At 38.1% G+C, this 13851-nt stretch overlaps 1 protein-coding gene across 1 annotated transcript; it reads left to right on the forward strand.

Annotated features, from left to right (window-relative positions):
- Nucleotides 1-9910: 9910 nt before the first annotated feature.
- ecm1a (extracellular matrix protein 1a) lies at nucleotides 9911-12425 on the forward strand. The gene is made up of 3 exons (XM_031739483.2): nucleotides 9911-10068; nucleotides 10177-10433; nucleotides 11852-12425. The coding sequence occupies exons 1-3, from the start codon at nucleotides 9996-9998 to the stop codon at nucleotides 12053-12055; spliced, it is 534 nt and encodes a 177-aa protein (XP_031595343.1). The 5' UTR covers nucleotides 9911-9995; the 3' UTR covers nucleotides 12056-12425.
- Nucleotides 12426-13851: the final 1426 nt, after the last annotated feature.

Genomic DNA, 13851 nt, shown 5'->3' on the forward strand with positions numbered 1-13851 from the left:
AGAATTTCCTGAAAGACAAGGATGCATCATTATTAATCCGGCGCTTATAATTCCTACTTTTTGCAAAGGTTTTGTATGTTTTGGAACTAGAAGAACAGAAAAATGTGGTCTTACTCAGCTAACTTGCTCCTCTTCACATAGGCACATACTGGACTGTATTGTGTCTGTATTTCTTTCAGAGTGTTAATCTCCTTAGTCCAGGCCTCAACCTCTGCATCCAAGGAAGCTGGATAAGAGAAAAAGAGATGAACATGCTGGACCTTAAGAGTTTTGCTAGTGTTTGACCACATGGGGGCAACAGGGCACGGATTAGCTGTGTGCTAAGTGTGCCTCACCTTTAGTTTCACTTTGTGTCTTTTGGATACTTTCCAGCTCTTCTTGTGTGGTTTTCTGGGGAAATGTTGCAGAAATGTTTTACAGGTTGGACTGGATTCATGTTACACATAAAAAAAACCAACAACTTGTAATACTATAAAACAATTTCAGATCAGCAGCAGCATTATGGATGCCCAGCAATATAACTGTGTATTCATTTTTAACCAATCATTTTGACAGTTTTGTACCAACACAGCAATGCAAAAATACTCAATTTTAAGTGAAAAGCTTGCATTCAAAGCAAAATGTGCTGAAAAATGTGTGAAAATTCATGGATTAAAAAAAAGTCTGGCCAGATGATTTTTTTTTTTTTAAAACAGCGGATAATTTGAAATATCTGGAAATTTTAGGATTTAAAATTTAAATCCTGAAATTTCCAGATGTTTCAAATTATCCGTTTGTCTTCTACTCACCTTGTAATTACAGGGTGAGTAGAAAACAAATCGTTGATGCTTAAGCATATGTAAAGTAAATGCAAAGTGTTTCCTTCTCAGATGTGGTTTAGTACAAATATGAGGTAGCACAAAGAGGAAGTAGAGTTCTATAGCCTTGTTTTTGTTTTAAGTTAAATTTTCCTATGTAGGCAGTAACACTGGGTGCTGATAAGAGATGTTTTCTCTAATGATGTTTAGTGTTTGCATATTTAATATAAAACCAGAAAACAAACAGGAAAAATTGTTACCATTTGTTCTTGGCATGCATCGTTTTCCATTTTCTTCTGCTCCGTTTCCGAACTGAGTTTATTGAGTGCAGCTTCCAGATTATTCACTTTTTCCTGGCCCTGAACCAGCAGTTTTTCCACAGAGGTTTTGAAGACGTCCTTACTTAGATAGTCAACAGTAAATTGCTCAAATGCTACATCCATTTTTTTAATCTTGCTGTCCAGAATGCTCTTCAGTTGATACTGGCTCTGGACCACCATCAGCAGTCCCATGGTCACCAAGACGGATAAAATAATCAAAATCCAATTAGTCTGCATTGATGCTGCTTCTGGGGAAGGACAGGTTTCTATAGTCATGCTTTAGACATTAGCAGTGCAATTAAAAGGCATTTCATTTCCTATTATCTCCTCTTACCTTATTTTTAGCCAGTATATTCAACTTTAGTTCCAGTTCTCTTCTGCTCACTAATCTGCCACACAAACTGTGCCTGAATGGAGACCACAGCACACAAAGTGCATGCTGCTACTTCACGGCGGAGAGAGCTTATGGTGGTTATTTTCACTTCCTCGTTTGCTCTCACCTGAGAGATAAAAAGGGTGGGGGCCAGTGTGCTGGTTAATCAAAGCTAAACTTTGCTTGTCACGATTTTAAACAGCTGCTGTTAAACTACTACAAAAGAGGCAGAAAAATATCAGACATGTAATTTTATTTGATAAATTAATCTCAGGAACTGGAGTTTTTTTGTATGCACATTTAGTATGCTATGTGCAATTCACTTAGTCGTGGATCATCCTGTCTTCCTGGTTGGGATCTAAGCTTAACTTCAAGCATACAGTTTCCAGACTGGCCACATATCTTTTCATATATTCTCCTACCATCAGCTCCAGTTGGACTAGTATTTCAGGTTTTAGGAAGGTGGAAAGACAGAAATGCCTGCTTTGTATGTGTCTGTGATGGTCTTGTTTTGTTTGGTTGTCTAACAGCTTGTGTAATAGTCAAATTGATAGCACAGAAAGTATTCACCATACAGTGTGGTATCTAGCAGTGTAAAGTGTTTTATGGTTTTCTCTTTATCGCCAAGCAAAACAGTCATGTGGACATGAGATCCAGAAGAAAAAGAAAAAGCACTGCTAAATATAGCGAACAGTAGCTGTAGTATAAGTAGCTACTTGTGATAGGAGCATTTACTTTTTACCTGTGGCATGGTTTCCCTACAGATAAGACAAGAGTTTAATTCTTTATGTCTTTATATTACCAGGATCATAATGGTGGTACAGTACAACAGCACTACATCACAATGTGAGAGCAGTAAATGCTCCTCTGGATCCTTTAGAAAATAACTAAGCAGCTGTGCAAACAGCTTGCACCCTCTCATTACTCTTGTGGTTGTAGACCAAAGATCAGGGTCATTAATTACACAGCTGATAAATATGTGACAGTAACAATGCAAAACTGCTGCCACAAAGCTATTCACATCCATATAAGGGGGCAAAAAAGGGAAAGCGAGGTTCTGTAGTTTTTTTATCCTCTTATGTGACATTTGTATTTGTATCTTTAAACATCTTTTAGTTTGTCCTTATGACCTTTCACATATTTTTCAATCCTTTGTTGTGAAATATTTTAAGCTAACTTTATACAAACATAGTCACCTGTATGTCACAGGCCAGACACATAAGCTGGAGCTCATCCCAGACCTGTGACAGCCAACTCCAGGAAATAGATGGATGGATTCTCATGTGTTGTTGTGTTTGCACTGGGAGAAGCCAGAACAGCTATCTGGAAGCTGACTGGTCAATTTCGTGAACTTTAGAAATGTAAGCATCCTGAATCTCACTGAACTGATAAGTGCACAGGTAAAGAGGATTTAAATATATGCCATTGTCAGGGCAACTTGTTGATTTTATAACAATACAAGATGGAAAAGTCAGTTTTCTTTTTGCATTTTCTTGGTGTGAATTATATAATATTATTTTTTAGACCTAATAAATGTTGTCACAACCCAGCTCAAAGTATGTGACAGGAAGAGGGAGACCACATACAGACTTAGGAGTCTGTTAGATGATTTAATTAAATTATATTAAGAAAAAAACAAAAGAAAACTTTAAATATTTTCACATTTAAAATTCTAGTTAAAAAAGAGACTATAAAATATTTGCTCTGTGAGATTTTCTCCTGTGACAATGTTGAAAACATTTCTTTTATTTTTTCAGCTCTGTTTACCTGAAGAAGAAAGAGGGTGAAGGCCAGTTTGCAGACTGAGTGGACTTCACCATCGGTAAGGATTTAAACAGCTGTGCTTAAACCATTTCATACAAGGTAACAATAATATCAGACATGCAATATTTCTGACAAAGTAACCTAAGTAACTGGCGGTTTTGCACACTCCCTTAGGCTTTGTCTAACACACTGGTGCACATTATTTTTTTGCATTCATGCATCAAGCATAAAAAAATCTGGATAGTGCAGTTTTGAATTGTTACATGTGCCCAGTGGTTCCCAGAATATGTGGGCAAAGAAAATATACTATATATAATGCTTACCTACGGACATCATTTTAACATATATGTGAATCTGACATGGAAATGGCAACAATTTTAGGATTTTTTTAAAGTCATACAGACATGACTTTAATTATATACATGTCACAAAAAGACATTTGGTTAGTTATTTCTTTGTTGTAACAGTTCTTCTTGGCTTTAAATCTTGTGCCTGTTTATTTCCCTTAAATGGTTTCACATTTGTAAGAACTGTTTGGCATTGGTAGAGAAGATTTGGTTTTCCATGAGCACAACCCACATAAACTGCTGCAACATTTAAGTGGAAATAATCAGGCTCCAATGGTATTTAAATATAAATTAAACGTTAAACACAAATCTCCTTACTTTTTGTGCTTATATTTCATAAAGTCGGGAACCAAGGTTACCTTGAAGCCTACAGTTTGCAGTCTGCCCACATATTTCATAAAACCTGCCCTTGTCAGCTCCAGTCTGACCAGAGTTTCTGGTTAAACTGACATGGAAAAAAATGTCAGCTTTCTTTTTGTCTGACAGCTTGTGAAATACTCAACAGAACTCTTGCTATACAGGCAGCAGAGACAAGATTTACCACACAGTATGGTTTAGTGAGAGTTGGCAAAAGTACAGACATTCTGTACTTAAGTAGAAGTATAAAAACTACTGTTAAAAAAGTCCTAGTAAAAGTTGAAGTACTGATTCAACTTATTTACTCATGTAAAGGTAAAAAAAATTGCAGGCTCTGAAACTTACTCAAAGTAAGAAAGTGAAAAGTAGCTATTTGGATGTTTGTATTTTTAGAAATAGAAACATCCTCCTTCCCCCAGAGGTGTTAAATCGAAAGTAACAAGCCTGTTTTGAAAATGTAGAGTAGAAAGTACAGATACTCAAGTAAAGTAGATACTTGAAAATTGTACTTAAGTACAGTAACAAAGTATTTGTACTCTGGGTATAGTATGGTACCAAAAAATATTGGAACATCTTCTTTAGCATGAAATTTGGGTACCTGTTGGGTAGCAGGAAAAGTATGGAAACAGCACTAAAGGTTACATATGATGACTCATTTCTGTGTTCGTTAGATCACAGAAATTAGAATATGCTGTAGGAATTATAGGTACTGCAGTGCAGTGGTTTGAATCATATCTACATATCTATCAAACTCCAACTTGCTCATGTAAATGGGGAGTTGTCCTCACACACTAAGATTAATTATGGAGCTCCACAGGGTGGTGTGCTGGGACAACTTCTGTCTACATTATACATTCCATTAGGCAGTATCATTAAAAGGGATAGTTTACATTTTCACTGCTATGCGGATGACACGCAGGTGCTTGCCAGATAACAAACATACCAATTAGTTGAACTGCAGGAATGTCTTAAAGATATAAAGACCTGGATGGCCGCTAATTTTCTGCTTCTAAATTCACATGTAACAGAGGTTATTGTACTCTGTCCTAAAAATTCTAGAAACATGGCATCTAATCAGATACTTAATCTGGATAGCATTACTTTGGCCTCCAGTAACACTGTGAGGAGTCTTGTTTTTGACCAGGATATGTCCTTCAATGTGACAGACTGCTTTCTTGCATTTACACAATGTCACTAAAATTAGAAACGTCCTGTCTCTAACACTCAGCAGTGCTCAGTGGATGATCAAAGTAGATAAGAGTGATGGCGCCAGAGTGAGTACGCGAAAATATGACAATACCCTTAATCTTCTCTAAAACTGACTTCATACTTGCTCTTACATAGATGGAAGGGCAATGGCTGAGAAGACTGTAATATAAACAGAAATATTTCTGGTGATAAACTCAGGATCAACGACTCTTCCAGTTACCCTTCAGTTAAAAATAAATGAATAAGCTGACCATGAGTGTCAGTGATGAAGTAGCCTACGTGATATGCTGAGCATGTGGGAGATTTGAATATGTAGACATAACACCACAAGACCTGAGACAAGCACTGCTTGTGTCTGTTCATGGCACACGTGCTGGAAATGCGCTCAACAATGGCCGATGCACTGCTCTTGGTTGCCCCGGTGAAATTTAAAGCCTCTGGTTTTAATTCTAATTTTTCTGACTCAAACGGATCAGGTGATGACTGAATACAACAACTTTAGAATATTTTTGGGGACTCTAAATATGATTTAAAAAAAGAAAGTATCAGGAAGCATTTTTTGATACATGCTCAATCATCCAGGTAAGGAAATCGTTATGCAAAGGTATTGTTTATTAGGTTGGGGAAACATGTATTCAGCTGAGACTGACGAAGTCACTTGGATGAGTGATGAAATGTTTCTCCCACTGAAAACGCTACGCTGTAATGAGCAGACTAAACCTTTTTGTATCAGGAAGCATGCACACTAGGGCTTCAAAATAAAAGTCAAGTTCTCTCTGTAGTTCTCTCTGTACACAGTACATAATTTGATGTCTGTCTTTTGGGTGTAAATTTGTGATGAACTGTAGTAGCACTGTCCTCACTTTGCCCTGGTGTCAGAGGCTGACACAGGAGGCAGGAAAGCACTGCCTCCTGTGTAAAAATAATTTACAGTCATCTTTTTGCAAACTAGAACTAGTAAATATGAACTATTCAACCCCCAGCCTTTCACTGGGTAAACCTGGTTGAAGCTGAGTCGTCTGTGACATCTTTGTTAGTCTCATTGCAGTCTGATGGGCTCTCATTTCTACACTGACAGGTAGCTTTAAAAGTATACCATGATTCAGAGACATGACCAGGGGACGAAGAGCCAGTCGTGAGCTGTAAATATGCTTTATTGCAGAGGTGGGCAACTCCAGGCCTCAAGGGCCGGTGTCCTGCAGGTTTTAGATCTCACCCTGGGTCAACACACCTGAATCAAATGATTAGTTCATTACCAGGCCTCTGGAGAACTTGTGGTTACATGATGACATCCCACAGTGCCTCTTGTGTCACAGTCACGGAAGCTGGCTGTGTGGAGTGAGGAGGAGGAACCAAGAGCAGACACGGAAAAAACTTTGATTTAACTAAGGGCGAGCCGTTTATTGCAGGCTGGTTAAACAGTACAAAATAAAAGGGCAAAGGCAAAACTAAACAACAACCTAGACTGGGTGAACTAAGATTAAAACATGAAAAAAACCCTGAACATGAAGACCTCGCATGGATACATGAAAACTTAGAAACATGACATGAACACAGCAGACAAAGCAAGACGATCGGAGAAGGAATGAATGAACACACAGGAGGTGATCAGGGGAAGGTGGAAACAGCTGATATGAATGAACATAATGACGCCACAGGGGTAGTTAAACTAAACACACTGAACATGGAAACACCAGACTCTTCACAATAAAACAGGAAACATAATGAGACACAGACATGACAAGATGAGTTTGACAACACAGGACATGCAGACATGAAATATATGACAGATTAAGACACGCAGACTTAACATGACAAACCAATGAGGAAATACATACAGAGGGAAAAGGGGACTGGAGATGAGACATGGACATAACTAAGCACAAACACAACATGATGGCTGGGGGGAAATGCATGTGACAGAAGGAATGGGTCACAAGGGGAAACATGTAAAGAAGAGGAGAAGAGGAGACATAAACACAGGGGATAAAGTCACATGGGGAATCTAATACAACTGGGCAACCTTGGAGCTTAAGATAACTAAATGAACTTAAACATACATCATCAAAATATATGAAAACTCAAAACGCTTGGTAAAGCGACCTAGGATCCTGACATCTTGTGGCTGTGTATGGTTTTTCTTCTGAAGCCCCTGTTTGTTAAATCAGCAAACTGTTAAATTGCCAACACATCTTATTTCTTGAGCCTTCAATCCTCCAGTCCAATAAATGACACCAAACAAGCATCAGTTACAGAATAAGCTGTTTGGCATTTGCATTATTAACCTATCCCAGCTGTCATACGACAAGAGCATTAAGAGAATTTGAGTTTCTCAAAAAAGCTTAAAATATATGAGTACCAAACAAACACTAAAATAACATTTTTTTTAAATAACATTAATTCTTATACAGTACATTAAATAGAAATCCACTGAATTAATCATGAAAACACAGATTTTAAGAGTGTTTAAGGATCACAGAGCACACCAATAAAATGCTGACAGACACTTATTGATTTGGTTGAAGCGAACCATGTTACCAATACACCACCCATTAGCTGTCAGTCAGTCAACAGCAGACAACAAATGAATGCACAACAGTTAAATTTTATCCACAGTCTGTGAATAAAACCGGGACACAATGTTCAGCATTCTCCGGGACTGATAACAGTATTTGAAAACAGGTTTACGGGAATTTAACCTTAAGCCGTGTTCAGTCTGGAAAAAGAAATCTGACTGCTTTTGATAAACCACGTTACTCCCCAGCTTTGACCAGTCAGCAAAGATAAGCGAGGAAAAATATCGTTTTCTACTTCATGGTTAATTAAAAAGTGGCTTGATGACATAAAAACAAATTAAGCACTCATTTTTAATATGTTTACATTCTTCTCTGTTTATTACAGTTTACTGAAACTAAATTACAACTAGAGTATGTGTGAAAAAAAAAACACTGAGTGAACTGCCTTCACAAAGTGCTGTGTTTGCATTGCAGTATCTATTCCACACTTCTTAAATCTGACCACTGCTTCCCATATGAAACAAAACACTCCAACTAATGCTAAATGTTATGACGTGCGGTGTACAGACCAGGATCCAAATGCAGAACAATACGGTGGATAAAGTTTAATAAGTCCACATAAAGCACATCAGCAGCACCAATGGAGAGCATCAACGAACAATCTAACAAGGTCAAACACAGAGACAGGACGACTATTTATACAAATTGTGCGAATCAGGGAGAGGAGGGCAGGATGCAAAACTGACACAGGACTCTTCCTCCAAAAAAACAACCTGTGGGAGACATGAGTACAAAACTAAACAACACACATGAGATGAGGAATCAGAGTCTGAGACAGAGGGAGGCATACCACAAACACAGGGGAGGGTACGTCTGCTAAATAATAATAAAGTAAAGAGTTATGTTAGATCCCAGATGTGCCAGCCCTCATTTCTTTGTGTTGTGGTTCCAAAGATCCAAATGTTCTTTATTGGACGTTAACTCCTTTTTCACCCGTTTTCAGTCCAGTGCTGGTGCCTGACCATTTTCACAGGACTGTTATTTTGTTGAGCCGCACATATACTAGAATAAGGTGACAACAAGGCAAGCTGTTTGTACTGCAAGTTTATTTAAATGGCAGTAAATAATTTTTCGTAATGCGCAAGTTATTTTTGGCAGTGTAACAGTAATTTAAAGTATTGCATCACTTCAGGTAAAGGAGACACTTCTTTTCTGTACACTCCTTTCAAGAAGTCGTGTTTGAACAATGATTACAAAAGAAGGAAAAAGTTAGGCTTGGCTCCATAAAGCCTGCAGAGTTTTATGGGATTGATATTTTTTCTTTAAGCTGTAAAAGGAGAACAGTCCTCGTCACATTTATGGTAAAATAAAAGGACAGTGGAATAATAAAGAATACGTCATGCACATCAACATTATAAATATTAAGTAAAGATGTAAAAAGACAAAGTTAATCTGCGCACCAAAAAGTACAGTGTATTTACGATGTAAGACTGGGCAAATAGTTTTTGTTTTTCTGTATATTTACCATGAGATTGTACACTGGTTAAAATTACTTATCATAATAACTTATTTGTTAAAAACCTGACTTGGTACCCCCTTTAATCTAATGTGCCTGGCTACATTGAATAATAAAGATGTCCTTTCCAAATACTGACTTTCATGCTTGCTAAAATTGTACAAACTTCTGTATTTCCATTTATGTTTGAACATTTCAATAAATCACTGCACCCATGTCCCATTTTCCTGCCAAAATATAATGAAATGAGGGGTAGCTCAAGACTTTGCACAGCACTTCATTTGTTTTTGACATGTCATAGCAGACAAATAAAAGGTGTAAGTAATATGAATACAAACTCGATTCCTTAAAGCCTCTTCAGTCTCTTATGCTGTTCTGCTCTGTTTATAGAACAGAGTCATTGCTGATGTTTGGAGGAAAGTCTGAAGGTCAAAGGATCTGCTCGTAAAAAACAAAAACAAAACCCCCCAAACTCTGTTATTACTAATGATCTTATTATGTCTCAGTTTGGACTGATTTCATCCTAAGTGAATGCCGACTGTGTAGACCGACCTTGCACGCATCAGCAGATATCCCTAAAGTTCAAACTCATTTAGTTTTTATCTCAGCAGCCTCCAGTATTATTACACCACCTCATCCCCTCATATCGTCTCCCTCCCCAATGTGCACCGGTCACTTCCAAGCATTTCACGCCCACAAATCCTGGCTCTCCCATATAAGCTGGCTGAGCATCCTCTCTCAATACATTCACAGAAGCCTCTTCAGCATTCGATTCCCATCACACCGCCATCCAGCCATGACTTCAGCTGAGCGCCTTGCAGGACTTTGCATAATTGCTCTGGCGCTGTTTTATGGTGCACATCTGGGAGGTAAATAGATAGATTTAGAGATTTATTTTTAAAAGAATATATATGTTATGCATTCTTCAAACTGTAGTGCTTTGAACCTTTCCATTTCTTCTTGTTGGATTTCCACAGAGACCAAGAAGAACTCTCATAAAGAGCCCAACGTCCCGTTCCCCCCTGCCCGTCCCACCACTCACAATCTGGCTGCCATTTGTCATCAGGGTAGGGGTCGCCCCAGGTACCCTCCCAGTTTCTTCCCCAAATCCGGTTCCAGCCACTTCCGACGCCGCGGACATGCCATGAACCGCCTGGAGTCATGGTTCAAAGTGTGCTGCAGTGGACATCTAGATGAGCAGAGCAGCCAGATCCTCTGCTGCGCCCAACAAGCGGTGAGTCTCTGACTGAGTGTGCGGGACAGAAGTAAACCTGAAAACACTTAGCATATCATCAGGGAGAGTTCTGCTATTATTTACTATTTATACAGTCAGTAGGGAATTAATAATGCAAATTTTTTAGCTTCATTGTCTTAAAATTTATGGACTGTCCAAGAGGCTTTGGTTTTCAAAACTATAAATTCATACAAATTAGTATAATTTTAAAGAATACGACACAGTAAAGCATTTTATACCTGTATTTTTGTCCCCTTCACTGCTGAAGCCAGCAGTTTCCAATCACTTTTATGTAAATTGGTGAGTGACAGTTGGTTGTGCCAACAACATGACGATGAAAATACTTCAGTTAACTTCAAAACTGTTGAAGAAATACTTGGTCAGATGACATGCAAGCTAATCTGGAAGCTGCAGTGGGTTTACACTCCTGAAAAAGCTTTGGCTGCTTCAGGTACTTCAGCGATGTATTCAGCAATCTGTACTTCACAGTTTAATTCTCAGTTACTCCTCTGACCTAAACAAGCAGGGACTGTTGTGGAGGGCCAGGCTAATAAAACATAAAATTAATATTTAACAGAACTGAGTTCAGCTTATTGATGTGGGCATCCTCAAGAGAGCGAGTTTCTAATCTTGCCCCTTGGAAAAATGAATTGCCCACCTGTGTTTTAGATCAGCCTTCTTCTAAACTGGCAGCTCATCACAAATGGATGTCTTCAGTAGTGGGTGTGTGGAGCTGCTGACACAGAGTAAAAAGCCAGGGGAAGAAAAAAATCACGCCTGAAATGTCTAAACGTACAACAACCTCCCTCGCCAACTTCTTTTAAACTTTGGCCGTAATTATTAGAAGCGCTTTGACAGCTATGACAGAAAATAAAGACAAATTGCATTTTATTTATCAACGTAAACATAATAATGTAAACGAATTTGATCAAAAATAAAAATGACAAGATGATTTTCAATTATATCTGTGAAGGTTCTCAGTCATCCAGGTCATCATAGTCAAAGGAGTTTGCCATTTGACCTTAGAACTGAAGAAGCTTCTCGGATGAGAGGTGAAACGTCTTCAAGCAACTTAAAGAAGTCCAGACGCTTTTCTTTGCAAACTCCTTTGACCATTTTCAATTATAATACAAGCTTTACAACTTTTTTTATGTTCAAGCATTTTATAGTGAAACACTTTATTTTTATCTTGAAAGGTGCTATACATATAACATTTTACTTGACTTTTACTTTTAAAGTTTTCTGAAATACTCATGCAGATGGAAGATGAATTGACTAATGCTGAGCGAATTGCCGTGAGCTGCACCTGCTTACAAATCTGATTCCTCTAACATAAATTTGTGGTGGTAAATACTCCCCCCCCCTCCCCCGCTGGTTAATGTGACGATACTGTGTGACATGACTCTTCTTTCTTACAGTGGAAAAAAGCCCTGTCTCAGTTCTGTGTGGAAGAGTACTCCACCATGACCCTCCCGTACGAGTGCTGTGAGAACACCGGTGAAGCCCGCTGGTCATGCTTCGACAGCGAGCTGCCGAACCCAAACTACACCCCAACACCAGGCTACGATGCCCCTGAAATTCCCGAGGAGCCTGGATTCACGTTTGACCCAAATACCTGCTAGAGGTGGAAAATAATAACTTCCCACTCTTTCACATTCCTGTAGGGCGAAAGTATTGAAGAAACACTTGCAAACCTCTAACAGACAATGCTTCATACCATATCTAAATCTTGTCTTTGTCCCGTACAGCCGCTCCCTGATGCGGACAGGACATACTGGTTTGGTTTACGCTATCTAAGGATAATTAGTCCCATCTAGCCTTGTTATCATCTCAGCATTTTAACCAAGCTTTGCCATATTAATAGGAAACACATTTTTAAAATGCAACTCAATGCTCAGTGTTATAAGGCTCATAGAATGTGTCTGGCTTAAATGTTGTAATTTCCGACATGTAGTGTTTTTAGAGAGCAAAATAAACACACTCCGCAAAGAGTCTGATGTGGCTTTTTCTTACCATGAATGTCTGTTATAGGCTTGATATATCACCTTCAAAAATCAGTCTTTTTAACATCCAGTCACACATCTGTAGAATTCTTTTTGAAAAAATACGTGTGACGTAAAGGTCTCCACCAGGGGTCACAGTTGTCTGGATTATGAGCGCGTGTGGCTGTAACATGTTGTTGATGGGTAATAAAGGTTTCAGTGTGGTGTAGCATCTTTGTGCAGTAAAAAAAAAAAAAATCTCAAATAGAAACTTTACAACCACCACTGATTGAGTTATCTTCACTAATATAATCCAGACCACAATCACCGGGATTGGTCATCTGTGTGGCTCCTTCAAAGTAAAAGGTGAAAGCATTACAGGAGTTAAAATCTGGTGACTCCAGCTCCCAGATGATTTGACTGACATTTTGAGATTCAGCAAACCATTCAGTGACCCCTCGTTTCATATGGATGGGGGTGTTGTCATCCTTGAAGAGACACAGATCAAGGTCATCACTCGGAACAGTTTTTTTTAGTAATTTGCAAGACCTGAACAATTGCAAATCTGATTTTTTTTCATCTGTTATTAACTTTTAAAAAGGAGCCAAACTGATTTTACTTAAAGAAATCCCAAAGAATATTCATTATACTTAGTTTCATTTAAAGTTTTCTACTAATTGTTCTGCGCCTTACCTGCAGTGGCTCTGCATCTCACTGGTGAATCCTGTACTCAGGGTCAAAGTTCCTGTTTTTCTTTTAATTTTCTTTTAATACTTGCACTGTAATGTGGTTGGAAATATTTTCCATTATTAATATAATTTTTTTTTTCACAGTCACACTTTATGCACAGCCAGATACATCACATTTTAAGTATAGGCTATTTTACTATCTAAAAGGACTTCACTGGTTTAAATGTAAGGGTATAAAGACATTTAAGCAGAAAGTTTACTTCAACACAACAAACTTACATTTTATGTTAACCACGATGAGCTTACAGCTTATGTTTCTTTTATACTGAATACTGAATGTTTGTTATACTTGGAGTAATTTTGGTAGGACGGCCACTCCTGGAACGGTTCCCTGCTTTTCTAAGTTTTCCTGATTTGTGGATAATGGCTCTCACTGCATTTTGCTGGAGTCCCAAGAAATTAAAAATTGCTTTGTAACCTTTTCCAGACTCATAGATGTCAATGACTTTGTTTCATAGCTGTTTTAGATTGTGACATGCTGTGTTCCTCTTTGAGATCTTAATTCAACTACCGATGAAATTGAACTTTTTCACAACAAAAGAACAGAGACAAAGGTTTCTGCATGACTAACCACAAAAAGTAAACCTTCTTAAATGTCACTGCATGTGTGATCATGAAACACTGAATCAAGTCATTAGCCTTCATTATACTTCATTCAACTTAAATTTTGATACTTCAACTACATTT

The sequence above is a fragment of the Oreochromis aureus genome, linkage group 22, assembly GCF_013358895.1.
Source record: "Oreochromis aureus strain Israel breed Guangdong linkage group 22, ZZ_aureus, whole genome shotgun sequence".
Taxonomy (NCBI): Eukaryota; Metazoa; Chordata; class Actinopteri; order Cichliformes; family Cichlidae; genus Oreochromis; species Oreochromis aureus.

Coding starts and splice junctions, on each gene's coding strand:
- ecm1a (XM_031739483.2), top strand. CDS start 9,996: ATGACTTCAGCTGAGCGCCTTGCAGGACTTTGCATAATTGCTCTGGCG. Junction 10,069..10,176: donor TTATGGTGCACATCTGGGAG/GTAAATAGATAG, acceptor GGATTTCCACAG/AGACCAAGAAGAACTCTCAT. Junction 10,434..11,851: donor TCTGCTGCGCCCAACAAGCG/GTGAGTCTCTGA, acceptor TCTTTCTTACAG/TGGAAAAAAGCCCTGTCTCA.